This window comes from Benincasa hispida, chromosome 1 (assembly GCF_027475165.1).
Source record: "Benincasa hispida cultivar pf3 chromosome 1, pf3_genome.v1.1, whole genome shotgun sequence".
Classification (NCBI taxonomy): domain Eukaryota; kingdom Viridiplantae; phylum Streptophyta; class Magnoliopsida; order Cucurbitales; family Cucurbitaceae; genus Benincasa; species Benincasa hispida.
In genome coordinates this window covers 30,464,949-30,479,098 of record NC_143478.1, presented here as the reverse complement: position 1 = coordinate 30,479,098, position 14,150 = coordinate 30,464,949, and the positions used below count along the sequence as shown (strand labels likewise).

At 35.8% G+C, this 14,150-nt stretch overlaps 3 protein-coding genes across 3 annotated transcripts; 1 reads left to right on the top strand and 2 right to left on the bottom strand.

Moving 5' to 3' along the window:
• Positions 1-1,746: 1,746 nt before the first annotated feature.
• EMS1 (Leucine-rich repeat transmembrane protein kinase) lies at positions 1,747-5,998 on the top strand. The gene has a single exon (XM_039036066.2). It carries the CDS (start codon positions 1,929-1,931, stop codon positions 5,838-5,840), a length of 3,912 nt encoding a protein of 1,303 aa, XP_038891994.1. The 5' UTR covers positions 1,747-1,928; the 3' UTR covers positions 5,841-5,998.
• A 509-nt stretch (positions 5,999-6,507) lies between these two features.
• LOC120081317 (heat stress transcription factor B-2b-like) lies at positions 6,508-9,050 on the bottom strand. Its single transcript, XM_039036075.2, has 2 exons — positions 7,451-9,050; positions 6,508-7,340 (listed from the first exon to the last, which is right to left on the bottom strand). Exons 1-2 carry the CDS (start codon positions 7,691-7,693, stop codon positions 6,675-6,677), a joined length of 909 nt encoding a protein of 302 aa, XP_038892003.1. The 5' UTR covers positions 7,694-9,050; the 3' UTR covers positions 6,508-6,674.
• A 2,923-nt stretch (positions 9,051-11,973) lies between these two features.
• Positions 11,974-13,867, bottom strand: LOC120073826 (transmembrane protein 161AB protein). Its single transcript, XM_039026731.2, has one exon. The coding sequence runs from the start codon at positions 13,408-13,410 to the stop codon at positions 12,007-12,009; it is 1,404 nt and encodes a 467-aa protein (XP_038882659.1). The 5' UTR covers positions 13,411-13,867; the 3' UTR covers positions 11,974-12,006.
• Positions 13,868-14,150: the final 283 nt, after the last annotated feature.

Here is a 14,150-nt window from a genome sequence, read left to right as displayed (position 1 = left end):
TTGATTCAAAATAGGTGTTCCACCAAGTACAAAGGGGAAAAGGGTGAATCAAAAGGTAGATTCAAATATTGAAGAGAAAAAAAAAAAAAAAAAAAAAAAAAAAAAAAAAACCAAATGGTGTCTTCACAAAAGGATAAACTTGGTAGATCATGCCTCATGCCCTAACAAGTTTGGTTGAGAAAAAATTGGAAGGGAAAAGGGGTTGTGGATAAAAAGTCAAGCAATTGCCTTATTTGGGAGAAGGGGGGGAAAAAAAAAAGAAAAAAAAGAAACACCAAGTCACCAAGAAGCTTCAATTGTCTTTATTTTCATAGTTGAAATGTTTTTTGGATGTTTTGTACCCAAGGAAAAAAGGACAATCCAAAGAGTAAATATCTGCCTATTATTTTACATTTTCTATCTGTCCCATGCATTATACATGCTGATATGCATACAATTGAAGCCTCTCTTTGGTATGCTCCATCCCACAAAAAAGCAACACAACCCAATTAAATTTAACCAATTTTTCTATTTATTTATTTTTAACATAGAAAAAGTATATAATCAAATAAATTTTTTTGCCATATATTTTTATGCTGGATTAAAATCGATTTTTTTTGTACAACAACTAGAGGGTAAAGGATCAAGCCTCCAACCTCTAGAAAGAAGGTCATACCAATTACGGTTGAGCTAAACTCGTTTTGACGATTAAAATCAATATGAATGTACATACCATAAATTTCACATATTGTATTTGTGCCCTAACATATGTAAAATCAAGATACCCTTACACTTTTTCATATGTTTAAAAAAATACTCTTATACTTTCAAAAGTTGCAATATTACCCTTGAACTTTCATAAACATTTCAAAAATACTCTTGGAGTAGAAATTTGTTAGAATTTGGATGAAAATTGAGATGTGAAATGGTGTAATAGGTGACATAGACTGAAAATTTGAATCACCATATCGTTTTAGGTCATCCTCACACAGTTTCAAGTCTTGATTTCTATTCGAAATTTTAAAGAATTTATACTCTAAGTGTAGTTTTGAAACATTTATGAAAGTTGAGGGATAATATTGCAACTTTTAAAAGTATAGAGATATTTTTAAGCAAAAGAAAATTCAGGGGCATTTGTTATAATTGAGCCTAAAATTAACAAAAGAATAAGTGAAAAAAAAAAAAAATCCAAACCCTAATAAAAGGGGAGGACTAAGAACCCTAAAACCCACAAACACAAGTTTATAGGTGACAAAATAATTGTCTCTCTCTCTCTCAGTTCCCTTTTGACCAATATGGATTCTTTTCCACAATAATTTACCAAAAAAGATTAGAATAAATGCAAAATAGGGAAAAAGTATAGACCCATATAGGAATAAGGTATTAGGCCTTGAAATCACAGCCAACAATGGTGGGAAGATTTGCAAAACCCACAAACCAAAAAGTTTTCATTTTTATTCCCTAGTCCATAAAACAAAAACAAACACTTGATCATAATATGAATAAAGAATAAAGAAAAAGGAACTAGAAGTGACAAAAAGACTAGTTTTTTAAACACCCCCCCTAAAGAGAGCTTTGATTTGCTTTCCCCAAAAGTTTGAAAATTTATGACTTAATATGACTCTTTTTTAATTTTCTTTAGGACTTGGAGGACTTGAAAATAAATACCCAAAAGTAATATGAAGAAATTTGAAGGATCTAAAGTTGAAGAAAAAAACAGAATTGCCGTTATCATACCATCCTTCAAGTCACGTGAGCTGCGCCTCCTTTCTGACAAGCCTTCTTTTGCCATAGTCCTTCCATTGCATTATAGCTATGGCGAATGGCGCTTAACCTCCTCCTCCTCCTCCTTCTTCTCTTTGTTTAATTTCTCTTTCTGCAATAGCCATGGAAGTTAAGGTTGCCCATCTTCGTGTTTTTGTAGCCCGGGTTTAGAACATTGAGATATCATGGTTTTTCATATGGGTATGGAGTTGAAACGCTTTTTCATTTTCATTGTTTGCTTCGAGCTCTGCATTTTGAGCTCCAATGGCGCTACAGTCCAGAATGAGATTATTATCGAGAGAGAAAGCTTGATTTCTTTCAAAGCTTCGTTAGAGACCTCTGAAATTCTGCCATGGAACTCATCGGTCCCTCACTGCTTTTGGGTCGGAGTTTCTTGCCGACTCGGTCGAGTTACAGAGCTCTCTCTTTCATCTCTTTCACTCAAAGGCCAGCTCTCTCGGTCCCTTTTCAACATTTTGAGCCTCTCTGTTCTGGACCTTTCAAACAACTTCCTCTATGGTTCAATCCCACCTCAGATATCCAATCTTCGAAGCTTGAAAGTGCTCGCTCTCGGCGAAAATCAGTTTTCCGGCGACTTCCCTATCGAACTAACTGAGTTGACTCAGTTGGAGAATCTCAAGTTGGGGACTAATTTATTCACTGGTAAAATCCCGCCGGAGCTTGGAAATTTGAAGCAGTTACGGACCCTTGACCTCTCCGGCAATGCCTTCGTCGGAAATGTTCCACCTCACATCGGAAACTTGACAAGGATTTTATCCTTGGACCTCGGCAACAATCTTTTATCAGGTTCACTCCCATTGACCATCTTTACTGAGCTTACATCTTTAACTTCTCTGGACATTTCAAACAACTCGTTTTCGGGTTCAATCCCACCTGAAATTGGTAATCTAAAGCATTTGACTGGCCTTTATATCGGCATTAACCACTTTTCCGGTGAGTTGCCTCCTGAAGTTGGTAACCTTGTATTGCTGGAGAACTTTTTTTCGCCGTCTTGTTCTTTAACTGGTCCATTGCCTGACGAACTATCCAAGTTGAAATCATTGAGCAAACTGGATCTTTCATACAACCCACTTGGGTGTTCTATCCCAAAAACGATTGGTGAATTGCAGAACTTGACTATATTGAATCTTGTTTACACTGAGCTCAATGGTTCTATTCCTGCCGAGCTTGGGAGGTGCAGAAATTTGAAAACATTGATGCTTTCATTCAATTTTCTATCTGGAGTGTTGCCACAAGAGCTTTCCGAGCTTTCCATGTTAACATTTTCTGCTGAGAGGAATCAGCTTTCTGGGCCATTACCTTCCTGGCTTGGCAAATGGGATCATGTCGATTCTATTTTACTCTCGAGTAATCGGTTTACCAGCGAAATCCCACCTGAGATTGGAAATTGCTCGATGCTTAATCACCTTAGTTTGAGCAATAACTTGTTGACAGGTCCAATACCCAAAGAAATTTGTAATGCTGCATCCTTGACAGAGATTGATCTTGACAGTAATTTCCTTTCGGGTACGATTGATGACACATTTTTGCTGTGTAAAAACCTTACACAGTTGGTTTTGGTAGACAATCAGATTGTTGGTGCAATACCAGAATACTTCTCAGATCTTCCCCTACTGGTAATCAACCTTGACTCCAACAATTTTACAGGTTCATTACCAAGAAGTATATGGAACTCGATGGATTTGATGGAATTTTCTGCTGCAAATAACCAGTTAGAGGGTCATCTCCCTCCGGAAATTGGTTATGCAGCTTCCCTTGAGAGGCTTGTTCTCAGCAACAACAGGTTGACAGGCATAATACCGGATGAGATTGGTAATCTCACAGCCCTTTCTGTTCTAAATTTGAATTCAAATCTGCTTGAAGGAACTATACCTGCCACGCTCGGAGATTGCAGTGAACTTACCACATTGGACCTCGGAAACAACAGTCTACATGGGTCGATTCCAGACAGACTTGCAGACCTTACTGAATTACAGTGCCTAGTTCTTTCATACAACAATTTATCTGGAGCAATACCTTCCAATCCGTCTGCTTATTTTCGACAGTTGACCATTCCTGATTTGAGCTTTGTTCAGCATCATGGTGTTTTCGATCTGTCTCATAATAGATTGTCTGGTACTATACCTGATGAACTGGGAAACTGTGTTGTAGTGGTGGATCTCTTACTCAACAACAATCTACTTTCTGGAGCAATTCCTAGATCTCTCTCTCAGTTAACAAACCTCACAACCTTGGATTTATCTGCCAATATGCTTACTGGTCCAATTCCTGCAGAGATTGGCAATGCTCTCAAGCTCCAAGGCCTGTATCTTGGGAATAATCACCTCATGGGAATGATCCCTGAGAGCTTCAGTCATTTGAGTAGCTTGGTGAAGTTGAACTTAACTGGTAATAAATTATCTGGTTCGGTTCCAAAAACTTTTGGTGGTCTGAAGGCATTAACTCATTTGGATTTAAGTTATAATGAGTTGGATGGTGATCTTCCTTATTCTCTGTCCAGCATGTTGAATCTTGTGGGGCTTTATGTACAGGAGAACAGGCTTTCTGGTCAGGTTGTTGAACTTTTCCCAAGTTCCATGACATGGAAGATTGAAACATTGAATTTGAGTAATAACTATTTTGAGGGTGTACTTCCGCGAACATTGGGCAACCTTTCATACTTGACGACATTGGATCTTCATGGAAATAAGTTCACAGGGGCAATCCCTTCAGATCTTGGGGATCTTATGCAACTTGAATACTTAGATGTTTCGAACAACAGGCTATCTGGGGAGATTCCAGAGAAAATATGCAGCCTCATCAATATGTTTTACCTGAATTTGGCAGAAAACAGTCTTGAAGGTCCAATTCCGAGAAGTGGCATTTGCCAGAATCTATCCAAAAGTTCACTTGTTGGTAACAAGGACCTCTGTGGGAGAATCCTTGGTTTCAATTGCCGTATCGAAAGCTTAGAGAGATCTGCAGTCTTGAATGCTTGGAGCATTGCTGGGATTATCATTGTTAGCGTTCTTATAGTTCTAACTGTGGCATTCGCGATGCGAAGACGGATTATTAGAAGCCAGAGAGATAATGATCCAGAGGAAATGGAGGAAAGCAAATTAAACAGTTTCATAGACCCCAATCTCTATTTCTTAAGCAGCAGCAGATCAAAAGAGCCTTTAAGCATCAATGTGGCCATGTTCGAGCAGCCCCTTCTGAAATTAACGTTGGTTGATATATTGGAAGCAACCAATAACTTCTGTAAAACAAACATTATTGGAGATGGAGGTTTTGGGACCGTATACAAGGCGACATTGCCTAATGGAAAAGTTGTTGCTGTGAAGAAGCTAAGCGAAGCGAAAACACAGGGGCATAGAGAATTTATTGCCGAAATGGAAACTATAGGCAAAGTAAAGCACCATAATCTTGTTCCACTGCTTGGCTACTGTTCTCTTGGGGAGGAGAAACTCCTTGTGTATGAGTATATGGTGAATGGTAGCTTGGATCTTTGGCTGAGAAACCGAACCGGTACTCTTGAAGTCCTTAACTGGGAGACTCGCTTCAAAGTCGCTTCAGGCGCAGCTCGTGGATTGGCATTTCTTCACCATGGATTCATACCCCACATCATTCATAGAGATGTTAAAGCAAGCAATATACTCCTCAACCAAGACTTTGAACCAAAAGTTGCCGACTTTGGATTGGCAAGATTGATCAGTGCTTGTGAGACTCATGTTACGACTGAGATTGCTGGAACCTTTGGTTACATCCCACCGGAGTACGGGCAGAGTGGGCGGTCGACTACAAAAGGCGACGTCTATAGCTTTGGTGTGATTCTACTGGAATTGGTGACTGGGAAGGAACCAACTGGACCCGACTTTAAAGAGATTGAGGGTGGAAATCTGGTCGGTTGGGTGATTCAGAAGATCAACAAGGGTCAGGCTGCAGATGTTCTAGATGCCACAGTTCTGAATGCTGATTCCAAGCATATGATGCTTCAAACTCTTCAGATTGCTTGTGTTTGTTTATCAGAAAATCCTGCTAATAGACCTTCGATGCTTCAGGTATTGAAGTTTCTTAAACGGATCAAAGATGAGTAAATTCCAGAGTTTCATAGAATTGGAACTTGGAAGGATAGCAAAAGATTGTACTTTGAGTTGAGAATAACACTGTAAAGAAGTATTTAGGAGTATATGCTCAAAATCCTTCAGTTGTAATCCATTTTATATCAACTAATGTAATCCAATCTTCCTTTCTATTCCTCTGGCAATTAGCATTAACCATTTTATGAATTGTTGAGTCATGTTCAAATTTCCAAATGCATAGAAGGTAAGAAAATGAAAATCTTTGTACTTGCTACTAATGTAGTTTTTCCCTGATATGTATCAAAATTCTAGTCAAAATTAAAAAAACCAATTGAATCAATTAAATCAAAGTTATTTTAAATCATTTACAATACGATATAACCATATTCATCTGACATTAGGTAGGTAAATTAATTTTGTTGACCTTATAAATGATTACAAAATAACTTTAGTTTGATTGATTGGGTTGATTTTTGACTTTTGACTAGAAATTTAATCCATATCAGTTGCGGAAAAACTACGTTTTCATTTTATACCATTGCAAACTTGAATATAACTCAGCTAATTAAGAAGTAAATTTTGTTACTGCTTGCTTTGCTGATATGTATGCAATTTAATTGTTTTTTCAGTTCCATTTAGATTTTCTTTTTCCTTTTTTTTAAAGAAAATGCAGAAAAGGGAATATGGAAACTTCCTTAATTTGCCCCCTCAAATGGTAGCACACGTCACACGTGCCATATTTCCCCAATTTGAGGAAGTGATTCCATGCGTCGCTGATTACTTGAACAAGATTCTGAAAAATCGATACGTTATCCTAGCCGTTAAATACAGATCCATTTTATTATTCACTCAGTGGACCTGATTGTGCCACGTTTTCTCATCATCAACTTTATTTTGACAATTTATCCGCTCTGATTTGACTTCCGATCTATCCGGTGGTTGAAGCCGCAAAGTAGTATCATCCTCCGCCGTCTCCGTCGCCCGTTCCTTACATTCCCTTGGTCGCTTCGGGCCGATCTGATTCGTCTCCTCCTCCTTGGCCTCCGCCGCTTCGACTTCGTCGGAAGACCGCTTCACGGGGAAAAGATCAAGCGATTTTGCCGATGTTAAAACGCTCTCTCTCCCTTTGAAACTGCTCTTAAATTGAGTTTCAACGAAGCTCGACATCAACAAGAAGATGTTGTTGCACAGAGATTTCACCTCAACCAGTTGTTCCGTGAGCTGAACTTTCTCTTTTTTCAGCCGATCGTTCTCATCGATCAACTCTGCAAGAGCTCTCGTCGGTGTCTCATCAGACGAAGTCACTTGTTCTTCACCGGAAGAATTCCCCGTCAATGTTAGTAGTTGCGCAGACGGAATCGCCGCAACGGTCGTCACCACAACCGCGTTAGAAGCAGTGGACGGTACCGGAGCGGCCAATTTCCGACGCTGAATCTCACAAAGAAGCTGTTTCTTGCCCTTGCGAAAGCACTCGTTCGCGAACTCCCAACGGTCCGATACAACCTTTCTAAATCCCTAAAACAGAACACATACCAAAAAAAAAAAAAACCGAAATCAAACACAAAATCCACCATCCCTGGGAAGAAAACAGCAACGAAATAGAAATCCAGTAGAGGATTAATTACATAAGTATTGAGCTGACGGAGAAAGCTGGTGAAGTTATTGTGCTTGAAATACTTGGGGAGCAAATCTCTGGCGAAAGCCATGGTGTTCCAGACGATGAAGGTAGATCCGTCGTCGTTCCATGAAATGACATGGTCGATTGTCTCGTCGTCAACGAGCTGATACGTTTTCGTCAAGAAAGGAGTGGGCACAGATCTCTGTGAATCGCCTGCAGTAGGTGTTGGCTTGGCCCTGGGCTCCTCCATGAGAGGAGCCACAAGATACAACCAAATCAGATCCCGAAATGATCAGACGCAGCACCTAAACCCTAAAGAAAGCTTCGATATGAGAATTTTAGAAGATTTAGTTGTGAGAATTTTCCAGGTACGGCACTGGTATTTCAATTCTAGAAAGTTCGTGGAAGAGGAGGAAGAGAAGATTTTTTTTGCTTCAGAGTGATGAGAAGGTGCTGCGATTTGAGAAACTTCCTCGAAAGTCTAAGGGAAATTACAATTTTGACCTAAGAAGTTCTCTCCGAGTAATCTCATTTTTAAAATTTATTTTTTTTAACATCTTTTTCATAATTTCAATATTTAAATGAAGGGGTCCACCGTGTAAAAATACCATTTTACTCCTCAATAAATAGTCATTATGCTTTACGTGAGAGTCCCAACTTCAGAGGAATAATTTTTTTTTTAGAGAGTTTTAAGTTGAGAGGCACAATTTCTTTCAATTTTTTAGAGTTTCAAAAGAGGCAAATATATTGAAAAGATTTTTTTTTTTTTAATTTTTTTATGTTAAAAAGTAGTCGTTTATCTCATAAAGTTGAATTCATAAGTTAGTCTTTTGTCTTGTGAATTAATTTCACAAGACAAACTTACAATATTACAAGACAAAACAAGATAATCTGTCATTTGTCTTATAAAGTTATAAGTTTGTTTTGTGAAATTATTTTTCCATCTTTTGTCTCGTGAAGTAACTTAATGAGACAAACGATAAAGAGCTTTCAAGACTTACGAACTCAACTTTATGAGACAAACGACTACTTTTCAATATAAAAAAACAAAAAATTACTTTTCAATATACCCGTCTTTTTTGGAACTCTAAAAAAGGAAAGAACTTGTTTGTCTGAACTTGGGACCCTCTGAAAAGGATTATTCCTCTGAAGTTGAGACCCTCACTTAAAACATTTTTATCTTGAAAATAAAATGTGAAACTGAAGATTGAAGTTTCTAATTTAAGAAACGTGAGTTAGGTAAATTAGACTTCATATTGAAGATAATTGAATAATCATTTATTGAAGAATAAAATGATATTTTCCCGTGATGGTCGCTTTACTTAAGACTGAAAATATGAAAAAGAGGTTAAAAAGAGTATTTTTAAAAATGACGTTACTTTTAAATTGAAAAAAATGTTTTAGATCAAAATCGGCCATTTCCCAAATTCTAGTCTCTTTTCCTTTATTTTTCTTTCTTCTTTCTTCTTTCTTCTTTTTCCTAATTGTTATTATCTTAAGCTGTCACCCACACCCCAGTCTATAATGTACTCCCAAATCCAAATCATTCCACGTACGCAGCCACATAGATTATTTCATTATTCTTTATTATTTTATCCTTTTAAAAAAAGAAATCTCAAAAGTTATACACGTTTTGATGTGATTTTAAAATTATTAAGTCATATTTTTCCCAGTTTTTAAAATGTCGATGTGGTCAAAGAAAATAACAAGGTATTAATTTTTCAGAAATTTCAATAAAAATATTGATGAAATGTCAATTTTGATAGATATTTCTAAAAAAAATTATAAAATAAAAGAAATTCTAAAAATAAATTTAAATCAATAAATGAACTATGAATTTTAAATAAGTTAATATATCTATTATTTATATTATATTTTATTACTTATTTTTTATGTTTTGTAGCTTTTTTTACGATATAATGAAAATATCGACAATGTCGATAAAATTTATCACTATGGTTTTCCCTCTATGTGAAATAAAATTGATCTAAAGAAAGTCTAAAATCATTTTAGAAGAATTAGTTGTTTGATGACTTTTGTTGAAGTGATTAACCCAAAATCAGTTCCAAAGATAACTAAATAGATCAATTTTATTAAAATATTGTTGACTAACTATCCATCAAACAATTTCTTTTTCCATTTACATCAATCATAAATAAATATTTATCATAATTATTTAGTTAAATAATTTTTCAAATAAAGAATATATTTTTAATAATTTTATAATTCTAAAATCACTTTTGGAATCAAACATAATAAGGTCACTCTTAAATATATAAAAATCATTTTTGAGAATTTTAAACTAAACATCAATACAATTGTATGAAAATTAATTACAAGAAAATCACTGCTAAACAAGTTTTTAGTAGTTTCAAATCAATTTTGATAGTATGAAAATTATATTTAAAAAAGTAAAATCAAACATTAAATTGAGTTTGAGTGATTAAAATCGTATTTCGAAGTATTTTTAAACATGATGGTATGAAAATAATTTCAAAATCACTTTCAAACATTACCCTAAAAAGTAGAATATCCAAATGACTTCCAAGCAATTTCATAAAATAATATGTTTTGGAGGAATAGTTCAAATCGAAAGGGCAATTGTTCCAACTCTAAAAGGTAGAATAATCCAAATTTCAAATGAATGAATACATAATTGAAGTGATCCATTTGATTACTCATCGTGCCAAAATTTCCTCCATTTCTTTTTAATTTATAAAGAATGAAGAATTCAAGGTGTCTTTATAGAAATTGTGAAATGAAATAAAGTAAACGTGAAGGAAAAGTATAAATATGGTAAAATCCAGTCCCATTTCAAAAGACGACCAAAATCTAACAAAAATTAAAATCGAGAAAGAATCCACCAATAAGAAATTTAAAATAAATGATAAAAGGAATATAATTTTAAAATAAGAAAGAAAGAAAGAGAGAGAAAAGGACTACCAAAGAGAAAAAATTGCAACATACTTGTCCATATCGAACATTTCTCAATTACGTTCCTCAATTTCTCTCAATCCATATTCAAAGTCAAAAGCCTCTATTACATTGACCCACAAAATATGCCCTTTTTCTGGAATCTTTAGCAACAAACTACTACATCATCTTTACCCTCTTCATCATAGACTATGACACTTGAAATTGATGTCCAAAACCAAAATTTCCAATAAAATGATCAATGAAGATACAAATCTTTCGCCTTCCCTATTCCCTTTTAACGACGCCGACCGACTTGGCCACCCAAAGACATATATCAGAACACCTCTTTTGAATACTTTCTACTACTGTGTTTAAGCCTCCATGACAAGTTCTTAACTTCCCTCCCTCAATCAATGCCAGAATTTTTGTGAAACGTCTCACAGTCGTTAGTTTCTTTTGACCGAAAATGTATTCGATGACGGTAAGCACTACCCATCTTTTATCTTCCCTTAGATAATATACAAACATTTTGGGGGTTAATCAAAATGTGGTTAGAGGTCCTCCCTGTGTCTCTTCCTTTTGGTGAAACAACTAGAATTCTCTTGATAATTATAACATGTCAAACTTTCCTTTCAGAAGAGGAAACCTAAAAAGCCATTTTGTAAGCAAAATCACATCCTTTTCTTCAAATTCCCAACACCAGTGTCAACTTTTTCTAAAGGTAAAGTAACAATTTCCTAATCAACTGCATGACTGAGATTTTTCTCAATTTTCTTTATTGGAATAGGAAAGGTAAAACATATAATAAATTGGAAGGTTAGAAAGTATTTCATTACCCAATGTTGACAGCCAACCCTTTGCAATGTTGAAAATTTTCCATTTCTTCAATTTTCTCAAAACACTCCCAAGCCCTGCAACTACTTTTTCCATATTGATAGTAATTCCAAATTTCCACAAGCAACAGCTTTCTCCAGATTCACTTTCACTCTTAAGGCCATCTCAGAACCACGCTACAGAAGTTATCAAACATCTCATGTTCATCCTTGGAGAAAGAATTGTTTGTATCATCAACAAATTCTACTCAAAATCCATTCAAAAACAATTTCAGACATCACCCAACAAGGCAATAAGGAAGTTGGAAAGGAGGCCCCCTAGCCTAAGATATCCATCTCTAAGACATTCTTTCATCCAACACCTCAACAATCTACCACTATATTTCATAAGCATTCTTATTAGTAGAAAAACTAATAATGAAATATTTAGACGGAACATAAACCGATAAGAATCATATGACAGGAATATGCTGCTTCATTCGAAAGAAAACATACCTGAACTGGCAAAGATTTTGAAGAAGACGCCAGTGAGAGGTCAAAATGCAAATTAGGTACAATGACAATAAAAACCAACTAAAATTTTATCTGTGGATCAGCATTCGTTCATACAATATAATTCATGAAGTTCAGGAGCACAAAATGGATATTTTCATGGCTACAACCAAGTTGCCGTTCTCATTTCGCTCAAAATCTTACAGCAGTCTAAACTCAATGAACAAAATTCCGGAAAAAAATTAGAGAGAGAGAGAGTGAACCAAAAAAAAAAAAAAAAAAAAGGAAGAAGAAGAAGAAGAAGATAGCATATTTCACATTGTCAAGAAACATACAATATGCCACGACGATATAGCACAATGGTGGCTGATGTATAAATAGTCATTACAGAGACAATCCACCAAGCCATTAACAGAGCCACTTGTTGGACAAAGGAAGAACAGGGAAGAAGAAAACTTACCAAATTGGTATTTTTCAAAGAGTTGATACCAATTTGAGATAACCCAACAAAAAGCAAAACTAAGGCTGGTGGAGCAAAAAACTGCAAAGCAGACACACATAAGTAGTGATTGTGCAGAAAAACCTTCGCTCTACTGAAATCCAAGTCAGGAACTTTCCCAGCATGCAATCTTTGATACCAAGATAACAGAGCTTCGTTCAGATACATTTGCAAGTTCTGTCTTACTGCGATGATTTGCAAGAAACCAGACAGTGACAAACACCAGAGCTTAAGCTTGGCAAAATCAGCCCTTGAGAATCCTATACTTCCAACCAATCTGTCCGCATTTCGGATTTCACTAGACATATGTTCAATTGTACCTTCGCCGATGTTCTTGTTAATGAAAATTTCAGCTAATGGGTTAACCCAAAGCAAGGTAGTGAGAGCCATGGCTACCTGACTTGAATACAAAACCATCCGAGAAAACCATCCACAATAAACCATATCTAAATTGCATCTAATTTGATCAGTTCCAAGCCAAAATGATCGAGCGATTTTGGTTGCAGGTATAAACAAAAACCCACCAAAACATCCCATTAAGATAGCAACGATACATGCCCCCAAACCACCAATTTCACCAAGATCAAAATCCAATATAAGAGGGCTAAAAGCAGAACAAGTTAGAAGTCCAAAAAGAAACCCAAAAACTCCAAAGAGTAAACTCAATTGCCTATCCAACGTTCTGGACGCAGATTTCTCCAAAGCAACCTTAGCGAGAGATACAAATAGCTTACATCCAGCAAAGATTGCAAACAGAAGAGGAACAAAAATCCCATTTCCCCAAACCCCAGAATTTTTAGATGCACCCAAGAAAATTTGCAGCAGTAAACAAGAAATACCCACAAATGTAAAAGTGAAACCATCTCTGTATTCTTTGTAATAGATCCGCGTTTGCAAATGATTCTCATCCAGCTTTAACCTGAAGATCTGCGCCTTGCTTTCATCAAACTCAACCTTGTCCTTCGACTTTGTTCTTTTCCTGATCTCAGCGGCACCAGTTGAGGACAAGTTTCGGTACCCCTCTAGTCCAGAAACGGAGGTAGAGCCGTCAGGTCTATTAATCGCGGCTCGGACGCCGCTGTTAGTGTTATCAGGGTGGATGTAGGTGAATATGCCATGAAGGAAAAGTGATGGGATTTTGAAGAAGATGATGAAAAAAGAAAGCGAGAGAGACAAACCAACATGAAGAATCAAGTTCCTGTATATTGAAAGAATTTGCAGCAACATAGCGTAAAGAGTGATTTCTTGTTTGTTCCAGGCGATTTCTTCGGGTCTTTCAAGCTTGAGATCTCTTAGAATCGAGATTTCCTCACTCCATCGTCAACTTTGATTGGTAAACAAAAACATCTATTTGGTTTGGTTTTCAATTCAGCGCTTTTCGAACAATGGGCTTAGTTTCAGTCGCTGTGTGCGGCGGTGCTGAGCGGTGCCAAAACGGAAGGGCTTGAATCGGGTCGGCCCAAGGTCCAGATTATTGGGTACAGTACAGCATAGGGGGTGTTGATAGGTTTGATGGAAAAAACTTGATTCTGACCTAATTGTTTGGATTGTAAAATTTTTCAACTCAAATAATTCTTATTAAAAAGTGAATCCAACCTAATCCATCCATGAAATATTTAGATTGGATTGGTTCGGATTGACCGGATTATTTATTTAAAATTTTGTTAAAAAAAGAAGCAAAATATAAATATGTAAAAATCTAATTACTTATTTTCATATATTGAATTAAAATTAGCAACTCAATTTCAATTTATATAATGAAAATTTCTTTCTAAAATAAAAAGGAACTACTTTAAATCAATATATGTATAAATAATTGTGTTATAATTAATAAAAAATATATATTTTAAAGTTAATAATAAATTTGGATTAGTTTGGGTTATATTAGGTGAACTCATGAACTAACTCAATCCATAAATTTTTCATTTATTTGAACCCAAGTCAATCCAAATGAGTCGATAACCCAA

Bases quoted from the DNA above. Each gene is read 5' to 3' on its own strand.
- EMS1 (XM_039036066.2), top strand. From the start codon at position 1,929: ATGGTTTTTCATATGGGTATGGAGTTGAAACGCTTTTTCATTTTCATT.
- LOC120073826 (XM_039026731.2), bottom strand. From the start codon at position 13,410: ATGTTGCTGCAAATTCTTTCAATATACAGGAACTTGATTCTTCATGTT.
- LOC120081317 (XM_039036075.2), bottom strand. From the start codon at position 7,693: ATGGAGGAGCCCAGGGCCAAGCCAACACCTACTGCAGGCGATTCACAG. The intron at 7,341-7,450 runs GTAATTAATCCT...GTTCTGTTTTAG, and splicing joins TCCGTCAGCTCAATACTTAT to GGATTTAGAAAGGTTGTATC.